Source organism: Girardinichthys multiradiatus, chromosome 13 (genome assembly GCF_021462225.1).
Source record: "Girardinichthys multiradiatus isolate DD_20200921_A chromosome 13, DD_fGirMul_XY1, whole genome shotgun sequence".
In the NCBI taxonomy this organism is placed as follows: domain Eukaryota; kingdom Metazoa; phylum Chordata; class Actinopteri; order Cyprinodontiformes; family Goodeidae; genus Girardinichthys; species Girardinichthys multiradiatus.
This window is the reverse complement of record NC_061806.1, coordinates 31,967,517-31,981,494: the sequence shown is the minus strand read 5'-3', so window position 1 is coordinate 31,981,494 and position 13,978 is coordinate 31,967,517. Positions and strand designations below refer to the sequence as shown.

The window sequence follows — 13,978 nt, the reverse complement described above, 5'->3', positions numbered from 1 at the left end:
TTGACACAGCATAGGCCAACTTTTTCGGTGCCTCAATATAGTGAGAAATAACTAGGTCCTACTAATATAGGACTAATGTAGCTGTCCATTTGATTGTTTTCCTGGGACACATATGCAATGGATGACAGGTGCTTACAGCAAAAATAATACAGACTTTGTGATGACACTGCTTGCAGGTGGTAAGGGTAACAAAGAAAATGTGCTGGGTGGAATGTGGGTGTGGTAAACCTGAGAAAAGATAAAAGTAGAAGAACGAGTGAGAGAATAGCACGGTGTGGGTGAAAATACAACAGAAACCTCTACTACCTCTAATGTAAGTATGTCTGCCTGTGGATTTATCTTCTGAAAACCATGAAAACTGGGAGGAAGTACTGGACCGTACTCTACAGCTCTGAACATATATGGAAATCTGAACAGAAAACTATACATTTGTAGTTCCTGCAACACAGAATTTGACACCTGGGAAGTCCAAGATAAGTGGCCAGGTAAGATGTAAATACTGGGGCCTTGAAAATGGAAGACAAGAATGTTTATTTTTTTTTTGTTTTACATTTAATATTAACATTTCTCTCACATTTGGTTTTGATTAAAATCTAACCCACACACTGCTCCAGTAAGCGGATATTATCATTTTACAACGTTTATATTTTCTTTCATCATTGAGTGTACACTGTCATATTCAGGGTGACTTTGTCTTAACCCACTAATTTGCAACAGCATTTACATACATGCCTCAATGTTTTTGCAATACTACTTTTATTTTAATGTCATACAATGCACACTATGAGATGGCTCTTTTTCCTTGAGTCAGTTTCTACAGTTAGAGCTGATCTGACTCACTGCAGGACATGACTGTCAGCAATCAATGCAGTCAAACTGGTCCGGTGACATAAATCCCTGTCGAAAGCTTTGTGTGTTTTGCTTCTTTACAAATGCTTTTTTCACATGCCATCTTTTAAATTTTAAGGTATTGCGTGTACATGTTCCATAGTAGGTTGATAAGTTATCAACCTCGACACATGAGGATGAATTAGCGTTATCAGATGTTTGTCTGGTCTTTGTGCTGATGCTACAATACCAATGTATACCTGTAATGACATTTGTTCTAGTTAAATATGTTTGGTAAACCTGTCTCCAGTAGTGAAGAAACAACAAGATTATTCAGATGAAAATGTATGCGATTGGAAAGGAAACTGTTGAGCTCAACCAAATAATAATATTTTTGGAACAAATCCTTATATTTTACTAGAGTATAAAATACATTTGCGGCACAAAAGAATTCGCGACATAAAATAATTTCCTACTTGCTCAAAACGACCAAAAATGCAATCAGTTTCAGCAGATGCACCATTTAAATGCTGGATTTCTACTTAAACATCTTTAATATCTATAAATAAAATAACAAATAAATGAATAACACACAAAAATCTAATTATTTTTCATCAAAATAATTAATTGGGGGTGAGCGGCAAAATTGATTTAATTTCACATCTACAAAATTACAGCCTGATCAAATTACTTTATTGGGCTGACATTTAAAGGTATTAGTCTGTAAAGGTTTAGGGCTGGTGCTGAGCATTGGAAATGTTGCTATCTAGGTGATATCTAGCAGTGCTGAAATGGCTGTTTTCTAATCTTTCTGTGCTTTCCACAGGATGACATCCAACTACACCGACATTAGTCCCTGTGTGCCAGACGACAAGCTCTGTAGTAAGGAAGAAATGCTGTTTATCTTCATCATCATGAACAATCATTTTTAAAGTTCTCCTCCTGCTCAAACCATCCTGTCTTTAACCAAATTTCAGTTTTAAATCTCATGTATCACATCTCCAATTTCCACTCTGATTACCTAAAATGCTTACTCTTTTTTTTTACTGTATGAAACTGAAAAGTACGAGTAGGACATTTTGTAAAGATTAGCATTACAGTCTATTTTTAAGTCCTTGTTAAAAATATTCTGGAGCTAACCTTAACTTTTTCTGAATAGCACTTTAGCACAATTTGACTGAAAATTAAGTACTTTGCATTAGAAGCTAGATGATATGCCTCAGTAACTAGTCATTTAAATCAGTAACAAATCTTCGAGATCAGTCCTTTTAATCTTGGTTGTTTTGGTCACAACCATTGAAAATGTTACAATTTTATCATTAAAGTCCAAGGCTTTCCATACAGCCACTCTCTAAAATATATATGACACATTAATATTCTTGTTTTTTAAGCCTGTTACAAATTTGAACCTACAATAACTGAGCTAGAATTTGTTGATTGTAAAGTCCCAAATGCAGGCAAGGAGGGAGGCAGAGGTGAATTAAAAAAAACTTACAAAACCAAGTCAAGAGTCCTAAATCCTAAAAATCCAAGTAGCGCAGGGCATGAAACATGGCAATACACAAACAGTAACCAAGAGCCAGGAAAGGGGATGGTAGGTTGGGGTTAGGGTCAAAGTACAACAAAGCTCATGATGGACAACAGACAATGTAGCGGAGTGGAAAGACCACCAGTGGCTAAAAGAACCAGAAAAGAATATATACTTAGGAGAGGTGATCAGTGCGACAAGAGAAAGGTGAAGACTTCACCAGGATGAGATCTGAGAGAGCATAGAGTAAATACTTAATTGCTCTAATAGGGAAATTTTGCTTCAAACCAGAAAAGAGAGATAGAGGGAATAAAAAGGAATAAATGCCAGAACAGAAACTAAATAAATAACAGCACACTGAGAAAACAACTCAGCCTGAGAAACACTCAAAACCCAAAATCAACAGGAGACTGGGAAACTCCTAAACAGGAGAAAAGAAAACAGGAAGTAAAAAGAGCAACTAACAGAAAGAACCAGATTAACCACATTGAAGGGGAAACTACAAACGAGAACTACAACTGTCTTAACTACACAACAGAATAACCCAACTACTTTGAAAGTCCAAAACCTCTTCCTCTTTTTTCGCCTATTTAATTTTTTTATATATTAAATACTTAACTGTGCACAGTCTTTCATCCAGTTGTCAGTTTAATGGGTTCTGAGCAAAGTTGAGACAATTTCAAGGTATTTTGGCTAACCAGGTTTGAGTACTGTGAGTGCTAGGGTTAAAAAAACTGAGTTTACTTCCATTGTGGTCTCCACTTTTTCTGAGAAGCACAACTCTTTTTAACACACTGGTAAACAGGAGCACAGACAAAAAGTTAAGCCTTGATCAGTCACTATGCAAAAGCTTTATTTTATATCGAAAATATGTGGCAGCCATAAAGGTCCAGTTCAAGCAGCCAATCTAATTACATGCAGTGCCGCCATTGGTAAAGAATGCCATTAAGCTAGCAATCATCCCTTATATTACTGTGAAAGATTTTTGACACTCTCTTCTCTGCAGAATTGTTTTAAATGAGACACATTGGTGAGTTTTAGAGTATGAACAGCCTGTTTAAGTGCAAACACAGCATTTCAACTAGATTTATATACATCGACTATGCCACTTCCAATACCTTCATCTTATTTTATTGAGACTTTCAGAAGTGGACTTGATGTTGGTGGTGCTGGTGTGTAATATTGTCCTATAGAGTAAGCCATGTTGGCTTACACTTCAGACCACAAACTGCTGGCCGGACGTTATCATTTATTATTTTCTGGTAGCAAACATCCAAATAATAATGCACTATGACCACCCTGTTTTACCTTAGGCATGACAGTCTTTCCCATGCAATGTTGTGTTTATTTTAATGTCAGATGTAAAAAGATGAATACCTCTTGAAGAGTTATTTTTTTTGTCCTCTCGGCCTACAAAATATTCTCGTTAAAGTTTTAGAAATCATTTTGATGTTCTCATGTTTTTTATGTTCTTTTTTGGCCAGTAGATATATTCATCTAGAAACTGTCCCATTTTTCACCAATGCCTACAAAGCATTCATAGGTAAACTGTTGTGAAAAAGATTCAGGTGAGCATGTTCGGAATATTTTTAATCATTTAGCAACCGTTTCTCATGCTTTCTCTAATAAAATATTGATTGAAGATAAATATCGACTCAAGCATTCAAGTATCAACTGAGCAGAATGAGAAATTTAGAAATCCTTGGTGAACACAGCAGTGTTCTTGAAAGTTCAAGCCAAGCCATTAATGAGCATGTCACAAAATGATTCATATTATTCCACAAAGCTCCCACCACTCCTTAAAATGTGTCAGAACCAGAATAAGATTTTTTAACCGCACCAGCAGCTTTACATTCTTCAGCATCTAATAAGAAAATAGGCTGAGATTTGTGTGAAACTAGTCAGGATGTGTAAAACCATGGATTTGAGACACATGGTAGAATTAACATAAATTCCGCTTTATATGAATAAAAAATAACAGTTAAAGGGTGGAGATAAAAGTCAATATGGAGCTTAGGCAACAATCAAAGGGACAGAATGACAACAACATAAAGAATAAAGAATGGTATGATAATAATAGTTTTCAGTGTCAGTACAAAGTACACAGCAGGTAATCAGAACTGGTTTCTTATGTTTTAGTCTCAGTGATAAAGCAGGATAATATTACTTTATAATTTAGGCAAAATCCAATTTTCCAACCCTGTAAGATCTGTAATCAAGAGCAAACTAATAAGCAAGTCTACATCACCAACAATTATCTTTAGTTAACATTCCACTAGATGGTCATAAAAAATAAGCTGCAGATGCTTTATTTTACTTTATCCATTAAGCTTTGTAAATTATTTATCATCATTTGGTTGTAAGCAAATGAGGATGTTCACTGTTTGACAAGTTCAGCTGAGTTTTATCAAAGAAAATAAGACTTATGGTTTGTTAAATACAAAACGGCATGTTATGTATTCTGAAAGTATTTAAACCCCTTGGCCTTTTTCACATTTGTCATGTAAACGTCTATCTTTGGTATATGTGATAGACCAAAACAACATAGCAATAAAAAGAGAATATGGTTTTCAAACATTTCTGCAAGTATAAAAAGGTGAATTTGTGTTCAGCCCATCTAATTCGATTCTTTGTAGAAACAACTTTCTCTGCAAATACAGCCGTACGTTTTTTGGGGTTTGTCACTACAAGCTTTGGTCATCTAGACACTGAATATTTTGCCTGTTTTTCTTAGTAAAATTAAAAAACTGATTTTTTTTAGTCTTGCCAGAGACTCACAATTGGATTAAGGTATGGACTTTGAGTGGACCATTCTAACATCAATATGTCTTGTTCTAAACTATTCCACTGAAGCTTTTGCTGTGCATCTAAGGTTGGTCTCCTGTTGTAAAGAAAATAGTCAAAGTAGTCAGTTGCAGTGTTTAGAAAGTTTACTTGCTTTTTATTTTGCTCCATCTATGTTCTCCAATTTTGCTGAAGAAAACTATCCCCCCAGCATGATTCCACCACCACGCTGTTTCATAGAGGGATTATGTGTCTGGAGTTAGCTTTCTGCCACAAATAGCATTTTGCATGTTGGCCAGAAACTCCGACTTGGGTCTCATCTGACCAGAGTATCTCTTTCCACATGTTTGCTGTGTCCCCCTTAATGGTGTGTAGCAAACTGCAAAAGTGTGAGTTTTTATGTTCTTCTAACAAGAACTTGAAACTTGCAATTGGAGTGTAACTACTAATTGTCAAGTTTTCCACTCCGAAGCTTCTCCAGTACTATCATGGGCCTGTTGGGGTGTCTTTCTGATTTATGTTCTAGTTGACCAGCCTGGCAGTTTAGGTAGACAGTGATTTCTTTGTAAGTTTGCAGTTTGCTGTACTCCATTTAATGATGGACTGAACTGTGCTCTACAAGATGTTCAATTTTGGAATGTTGGTTTATAACCAAGCCCTGCTTTAAAACTTCCACACAACTATATCCCTGACCTGTTTGGTGTGGTCTTCGGTGTTCCCGTTGCTGTTTGTTCTCTTATCAAGTTTTTGAAGCAGCTGTATTTACGGTATAATGAGATGAAATTACAAGGAGGTGGACTCTCTGTACGACTTAGTGACTTCTAGTTTAAAGCAATCTTTTAATTTTACCAACATGTTTCTTCTGACTGTTATGTAACATTTGGGAGAGGACCAGGCAGGGTCCCAACTTGAATTTGGGAGATAATGATTAGGTTGATGGCAGGAAGCCCTTCCAAACTCAAAGACCTCATTGGCAAGGATAAATAGTTGGTTAGCATAAATAGGAAGGGTTAGATTCCCAAAGCTAATAAACACTTTTCTATTGAATATTAAAAAAGGTTTTAAAAATGTTTGAAATATCTTTTTTTTTTTTTATTTCCCCCAGGATTAATGCCCCTTTTACAATCTTTTTATTTTTGATAAATGCCCATCTAATTTACTATCAGAATTACAAATTTTGGCCAAATAGCAATAATTTAAATCTGTCAGGGGTTTTGAAGAATTAGAGGTTTATATGTATACAAGAGCAAAGAATGCATTGCCAGTAAAATGTCTATTTGTTAGTGAAACCCTAATACTAATTTGAATAATATTGTTTGTTACTGTAAAATTATTTAAAAAATGGGGAAATGTTTAAATACAAATGAACATTGATTTGATTTGAACTGATCAAATCATGCATTATTTTTTGGATTTGGAGATTAATATAATCAGACATTTGTGCTCTTCTACATGTATGGCAGTTTTATCCAATACCTCCTCCCCTAATTTCTGATTGAGAAATACCACAGCAAGTCTTCCAACCTAAAAATGATCTTTAGCTTTACTAAACAATGACTGATATAGAAAAAATAATGGATCTTTTTAATAAAGATCCATTAGTTTTTTTTCTCAAATGTATGGTTCAATATTTAATATAAACTCTAAAGTATGAGAAAATGTTTTAAAACAGAGACCGTTGCATTCATTTCCTGATTGTCTTTACCAGACTACTGCCATATCTGGCTACATACAGTGTTACAGGTAAACCTTAATGTAATGTAACCATTTTAATTACTGGGGGAAAGAGAAGACCAATGTAGTATCAATTAAATTAAATTCAATTCAATTCAAAGATACTTTATTGATCCCCGAGGGGAAATTAGAAATTCCCGTCATCACAAGTATATACCTTTTTAACATCCATTATTATTCTGATAAATAGCTCTGAATAAAACTGAAATCAAACCCGCTTAAACTTTACACTTACAAAGAAACTTGTGCAATTCTCATGCAATCAGCCTGAGTTGTGAGTGAAGATTGTCCCTGCTGTAGTCTAATTTTAGAAATGAAACATTGGGACTTTGTGTTGTCTAATAATTTTAAACGCTTTGCATTTTCTTGGATGCAACGTTAAGATGTGTTCTTCTTTCTTTCTCCCCACAGTAACACGAGAATATCAGCTTGCAGTGATTGTCGTCCCTGCATTGTTGCTCTCGCTCACCCTGATCTTTTTAATGATCATTTCCATATTGCTGTGCTGTAATCAGGGGACACGAGTCAGAACCCCCAGGCAACACACCACAAACCACAGAGAAACACACCGAAACCAAAACCACAGACATAACCTACATGGAATAGATGGTAACCAGATGAACAAGCTCATATTGTTATTTTCTTTTTTGGTTAAATACTTCTTCCCAACTACTCAGACAAATGCTTTAATCTATGTTATTTCTCTTTAAAGCACCCCCAGGGATTGACCCTCTTGAACACGAAGAGGTGCCAATGAGAGTCCAAAACACACATCACAACGTGAAGCCAACTCTGGCTCCTGCACGACATGCATCCCCAGAGAGGCATGTGGCTGCAGCAAGACATGGGTCTCCAGAGAGGCCGGTGGCTGGAGCAAGACATGGCTCTCTAGTGAGTCATGCAGCTCCAACATCACAGACATCCACAGGGAGGCCTCTTGGAAACTTTAGTCAGGTCACTGCATTAATGCCATCTTTTTACATCAAACCTAATGACACAGTGAGCCTCTACAGAGCCTGCATGGACAACAGGGACGTCATCCTGAGGGCACTAAAAGGTAAACATAGTTGTTCCAAGTAAAATACAGACAACAAACTCATTTCTGATAAAAAGTACATAACTGCAAAGTCTGTAAAAAAACAAAGTTTAATTTAAACTTCTTATAAAATTAAAGTCCAAGAGATATTTGCTGTTATTTAAAACTTCCAGGTTGAAATATACATGTTTTTTAAAGCTGTTCTCTTATCCACATCTTTCTTCAGAAAATGCAAGCAACAGTGAGACACAGGACTTTTTGGGGTTTGCCTCCTTCCTCGGAGAACTGGGCCCTCACCCTTTTATTCCTGCCCTACTGGGTGTGGTTTCGGTACAATCACCTTTATTGATAGTGATGGAGGAACTAAGGCACAAAGACCTGCTGGGGTTCCTCTGGAAGTGCAGAGAGGTAGAGTACTATAGCTCTTGTCAGACAGATTGATAATGTGACATAAAACCTTAGGTTGTAGGAGGCCCAAAGCATAAGTTCATTTTGGGCCATCTAGTTAAGCCTAACACTTGCCACAGAACCATTGGCCTATTGTTCACATTGTTTTCACTTGTTTATGCATTTTTTTTTTTTTTTTTGCATTCTACATTTTACAGCAGGGACAGATTGATGATGCACTCACAAAAAACCTTGGAAAAAGGGCTATTACTCGCTTATCCATATTTTATGTATGCATACAATGTTTTCCCAGCACAGAGATGAGCAGCAGAAGTTAGTTTTAAATTATAATTGTGTAACATAACTTTCAAAGCATGAAAACTTCCCTTGGTACAGGTACTGTATAACTGATGCATTTGTCAACACGCACTGTATAAATTGAATTTCTTCTGGGCTAACCAAGCAACCAGGGCCTTAAGGAGACATGCAGGACATCTCACCTGGAAGCTTCTTGCCTTGATACACATTCACTCTTTTTTCACTTTCTTTCACCAAAGGATAACACAGGTCATGACATGACAGAGAAGAGGATCTTCACCATGGCAGGACAAGTGGCCTCTGCTCTGGTTAGCTGAACTTCTGTCTTCCTGCTTTCTTTATTTAGTTTACTTCCTGTACTACTTTACTTGTAGTATCCTTACATCTGAATATTACTACTTCTCCACCATTTTTGTAATTATATCCCAATATAAATTGTCCCTCTCCTCACCTTCTAGGATTACCTGCACAGTCAGGGCTGCATCCACAGGAACATAGGAGCTCGCAATGTTCTGGTTGGTGGCGACATGGCAGCGAAACTGTGGGGTTTGGGCTCAGCTTATCAAAGAAAACAAGCAAACTATACAGGAGTGGCAGAGGACATGGAGCTGAAGAAATGGCAGGCACCTGAGGTTCTGGCCAGGAGAACGGCCACTAACAGCAGTGACGTGTAAGTGTTGAAGTTCTCTGTAGGAAGCGCAAAGATAACATGTTAGAGACTCAAGTTATTAACATCTGCTCTCAAGAATAGATCTAGATATTAGATGTCCGATAGTGAATTTACTAATATGTTGGAATGACTCATTTCGCTGTTAATTTGCTGCTCAAAATGTTTAATTGCACATGTAGATCTTGTAAATGCTGTAGTTTAGTCTGGCACTAACATTATTTTAGTTGAGTGACCTAAAGTTATCTCTCACATATTTTGACAGATGGTCTTTTGGTATCCTCCTTTATGAAATGGTTACATTGGGTGAGTACTCCACACACACTAGTGAGCAAAACTGTTGAATATCCTTAATTATTTTTGGTTTTAGATGTATTTGTTGTGTTTTCTCAATGTTATGGGTATTGTGTCACAATCTGTTCTTCTTTTGTAAATTACATAAATTACATAATACAAAGTTTACATTTGAACAACATAGAACATATTGTTTTACAAGCACAAAACTATTTTTTGCCAAAAAAAGGTTATTACCAAAGTGAAATAAACCAAAAACATAAAACAGAGCAAATTACACAAGTTGAGAAAAAAAGAGGTTGCAAGTCTAATTGAAGAAAAAAAAACAAAAAAACTGAAAGACACAGACTTCAGGTGTCCACTGTTAGCTAAAAACTGACCAAACATGGTCTTTTTAAAAGGGTGTGCTTGAGGGAAAGTGAAGGAAATTTACACAATAACTGAAGCAAAAAAAAAACCTTTATCTGAGTGCAAAAAGATCAGGAGAGAGGTACAAAACTGAGGCTCTGCATCCATCTCTGAAACACTGTAAAGGCTCTTTTACTGTTATAGCTGTGCTTCAGTCTGTAGCGCTAGGCAGGGGCAGACTGGCCATCTGGAGAATCACAGTACGGCCAGTGCTTCAGCCTGTAGCGTTATGGGTCTTTTCAAAATAATGGGAGTATGAAGACTGAGAGGTATAATTACAAGGTCTGAAACCTATATGGAATGAAAGTTTCTAAATAATTTTGTTGGCAACAATTAGCATTTTTTAGGTGAATCCTAAACACAGTAAGAGTGCTTTTTGGCACAAAAATAAAAATAGAAAAATCACACAGTGCAACATCTTCAGTGTCTTGGAGGAAGCATTTTATAATAAAATCTGGTTAAACAATCTGCTTTCAAAATTTTTAGAATGGTATGAGTTTTATTTTTCACTTAGTGACTGTATACAATTTCTTTACAAAAACATATGCAACTTTAATTTATAATTAGAATGATATAAATCATTGTACCTAACTTCTTTTACCTGTAGAATTGTGAACAAGTTAAATTTGGCTCAGAACTTTTCTACATACTGTGAGTGGAGATGTTTCTTCAGAAAAACTGAGCAGTAAAAATGTCTAAACCTCACACCTTACCAGCAAAGAATGAGGAATTTAACACGTTTAGTAATACCATTTTTAGAATCATAGTTGTCTAAATGCTGTAAACATTTTTAAATAAGATAGACTGTAAGTAATAAGACTATACAGTAATGAAAAATGATTTGCCTTTAGGTGACCCACCTTTTGCTCACATCATGTTGACTGAACTTCTGCAGTATCTCCAAAGAGGAAAAACTGTGAAACGGCCAACCAACTGTTCCAACACATTGTAAGAATGGCTGCAGAAACACAAGGGCATTATACCATATCTACACATTTAGGGGAAAACATTGCAGTAGCTGGTCAGGAAACCTTCACAAACTTACATTAACTGTGGAAAATGACTCAATTGTTTAGTTTTAATCTAAAACTTCATTTTGTAATTGTCTGACCTGATTCTTGATGTTGCTAGTCTGGGCATTCTCACTGTATCCAGAAATGAATGGAGTAATTAGTGAATGTTAGTCTGCATGAAAAGCTTACCTGTTTTTTCAGAAAATTGGGCTCGGTGATAGATTACAAAATCCTGATCATATAAGTTTTAAATATGTCAAAATAGCCAAAGACTTCATTGTTTTACAGGATATCAAACTGAAAAAGCAACAGCTGAGACACAGGAAACATCTGTGTGGATATAAATAAAAATGCAGGAAGTACCAGAAGTTAATGCACAAGAACTTAAATGCATTTTCAATTTCAGTGGAACAGTAAATTGTACAAGTACATTTTTTGCATTTTTCACTGTGTTTTACCTTGTTTGCAGGTACTCCATCATGAAATCGTGCTGCCACTGGACCCCCCAAGAGCGTCCTTCGGTGACAGAACTGATCAGGATACTTAATGTAGGAGAGAAATCAGCAAACGGGAGCACCGTTCTTAGAGTGCCTGAGCCACTGAACATAGAGAAATACAGGAGGGAGACAGGATATGGAGAAGCATTCAATTATGCTGTGCTCTGACTGGCTGGGACTGTCATCACAAAGGACTCTGTTGGAACCCGTATTCCCAGTCCAGCGAAACAAATTCTTTAAAGCACCAAGGACTGCTGCAAGAGTGCAGAAAAAGTAAATGAAGTATGCAAATTACATGGTTTGTGTTTAAAAAACATATTTGGAAACACTTCAAATATGAAGCACAGTCATTTAGTATGTTTAGATAACTTATTTTTTGTAAATATGTATATGTTCTGGTACAGTACATTGGTTGTCTTGGATTTATTAAAAGAAAATACATTTGCTATTTTCTAATATTAAGGTCAGTGTTGTCTTCTTTTTAAAGACAGAAAATTAAGTATTGCTCATATTTTATTCATTCAGTTCACATCACTACAAAGAAAAATTAAATGTCAAAACGATGCAAGGTTTATTTGCAGTGATTAAACAATAACGGGTAACAATTTGATATCATTTTATAAACATACAGCCACATTTAATTTAGGTTTTCTTGGAGGGAGGATATTGAAAAAATCAGGTCTGTTTCGCTAATTTATCAAGTCGTGGGAGACAAGCAGCACCTGTCATATCTCTTGATTTTAGATGAACAGGAAGAGTTGCCAAAGAAATGTGCAGAAATGGGTGGTCTTTGCCACTTTGATCACTGAATTTGGTTTTAAATTGAACCTTCACCACTGCATTAGAAAATCTTGCAGCAAACTCACTGCCTTTTTGTGGGAAGAAAGAATATATTGGCTGCCAGCTCATATGAACATCTAGCTAGATTCCAGATGTTTCTATAAAGATGGTCATAAACACATCCATCTCTTACTTGGTACTTGCAGCTGAATATACACTTCCGTCTAAAATAATTAGAATATCATCAAAAAGTATTGTTCTTCAAAAAGTGATACTGATTGTACGAATGCATTACACAGAGTGATATGGTGTTTAGGTCATGCGAGCGTCTTTAAATCAGATATCCATGTTCTTGCATGTGTCGTTAGGCGGCAAATCCTGCTGGAAAATGAACCTGCCAATAAGTCTACTGGTGGAAAAATAATCAGTAAGAAGGAAAACTACCAATTCAGGTTTATCTACAATAAGCAATATATTTTGTTGGATTCTTAATGATCTTACCATTGTTGAGTCTCTTAACCCTAAAGGAGTCATGAAATGGAAAATAAAAAAATAAAATCAATGCTTGTCATAGGGCAACATGCAGGGGTTGGACAATGAAACTGAAACACCTGGTTTTAATTCAATTCAAAGATACTTTATTGATCCCCGAGGGGAAATTAGAATCCCAGTACAACCCATCCAAGAGGATGGGTCACCGAGGCTTTGCTGCTCACTCACAGGCGCTGCCACCACAATAGACCACAATAATTTATTAGTATGGTGTAAGGCCTCCTTTTGCGGCCAATACAGCATCAATTCGTCTTGGGAATGACATATACAAGTCCTGCACAGTGGTCAGAGGGATTTTAAGCTATTCTTCTTGCAGGATAGTGGCCAGGTCAGTATGTGATACTGGTGGAGGAAAACGTTTCCTGACTCGCTCCTCCAAAACACCCCAAAGTGGCTCAATAATATTTAGATCTGGTGACTGTGCAGGCCATGGCAGATGTTCAACTTCACTTTCATGTTCATCAAACCAATCTTTCACCAGTCTTGCTGTGTGTATTGGTGCATTGTCATCCTGATACACGGCACCGCCTTCAGGATACAATGTTTGAACCATTGGATGCACATGGTCCTCAAGAATGGTTCGGTAGTCCTTGGCAGTGACGCGCCCATCTAGCACAAGTATTGGGCCAAGGGAATGCCATGATATGGCAGCCCAAACCATCACTGATCCACCCCCATGCTTCACTCTGGGCAACAGTCTGGGTGGTACGCTTCTTTGGGGCTTCTCCACACCGTAACTCTCCTGGATGTGGGGAAAACAGTAAAGGTGGACTCATCAGAGAACAATACATGTTTCACATTGTCCACAGCCCAAGATTTGCGCTCCTTGCACCATTGAAACCGACGTTTGGCATTGGCATGAGTGACCAAAGGTCTGGCTGTAGCAGCCCGGCCGTGTGTATTGACCCTGTGGAGCTCCTGACTGACAGTTCTGGTGGAAACAGGAGAGTTGAGGTAGTTGGGCAGCCATGGTTTTATGGTTTTTGGATACAATCCGGGTTAGCACCCGAACATCCCTTTCAAACAGCTTCTTCTTGCATCCTCAGTTAATCCTGTTGGATGTGGTTCGTCCTTCTTGGTGGTATGCTGACATTACCCTGGATACCGTGGCTCTTGATACATCACAAAGACTTGCTGTCTTGGTCACAGATG

The 13,978-nt window shown here is 37.0% G+C and overlaps 1 protein-coding gene across 3 annotated transcripts; it reads left to right on the top strand.

Moving 5' to 3' along the window:
- The first annotated feature begins 275 nt into the window (after positions 1-275).
- LOC124879603 (tyrosine-protein kinase STYK1-like) lies at positions 276-11,956 on the top strand. 3 transcript variants are annotated; one of them, XM_047384289.1, is made up of 11 exons: positions 276-313; positions 436-485; positions 1,655-1,710; positions 7,286-7,483; positions 7,587-7,931; positions 8,137-8,318; positions 8,855-8,923; positions 9,074-9,285; positions 9,548-9,588; positions 10,836-10,932; positions 11,467-11,956. In XM_047384289.1, exons 3-11 carry the CDS (start codon positions 1,656-1,658, stop codon positions 11,660-11,662), a joined length of 1,395 nt encoding a protein of 464 aa, XP_047240245.1. In that variant the 5' UTR covers positions 276-313; positions 436-485; position 1,655; the 3' UTR covers positions 11,663-11,956. The 3 variants fall into 3 exon arrangements, with proteins under 3 accessions (XP_047240245.1, XP_047240247.1, XP_047240246.1); XM_047384291.1 differs by having other exon boundaries at positions 286-485; positions 7,390-7,483; XM_047384290.1 differs by lacking the exon at positions 11,467-11,956 and adding an exon at positions 11,286-11,450 and having other exon boundaries at positions 286-485.
- The last annotated feature ends 2,022 nt before the right edge of the window (positions 11,957-13,978 follow it).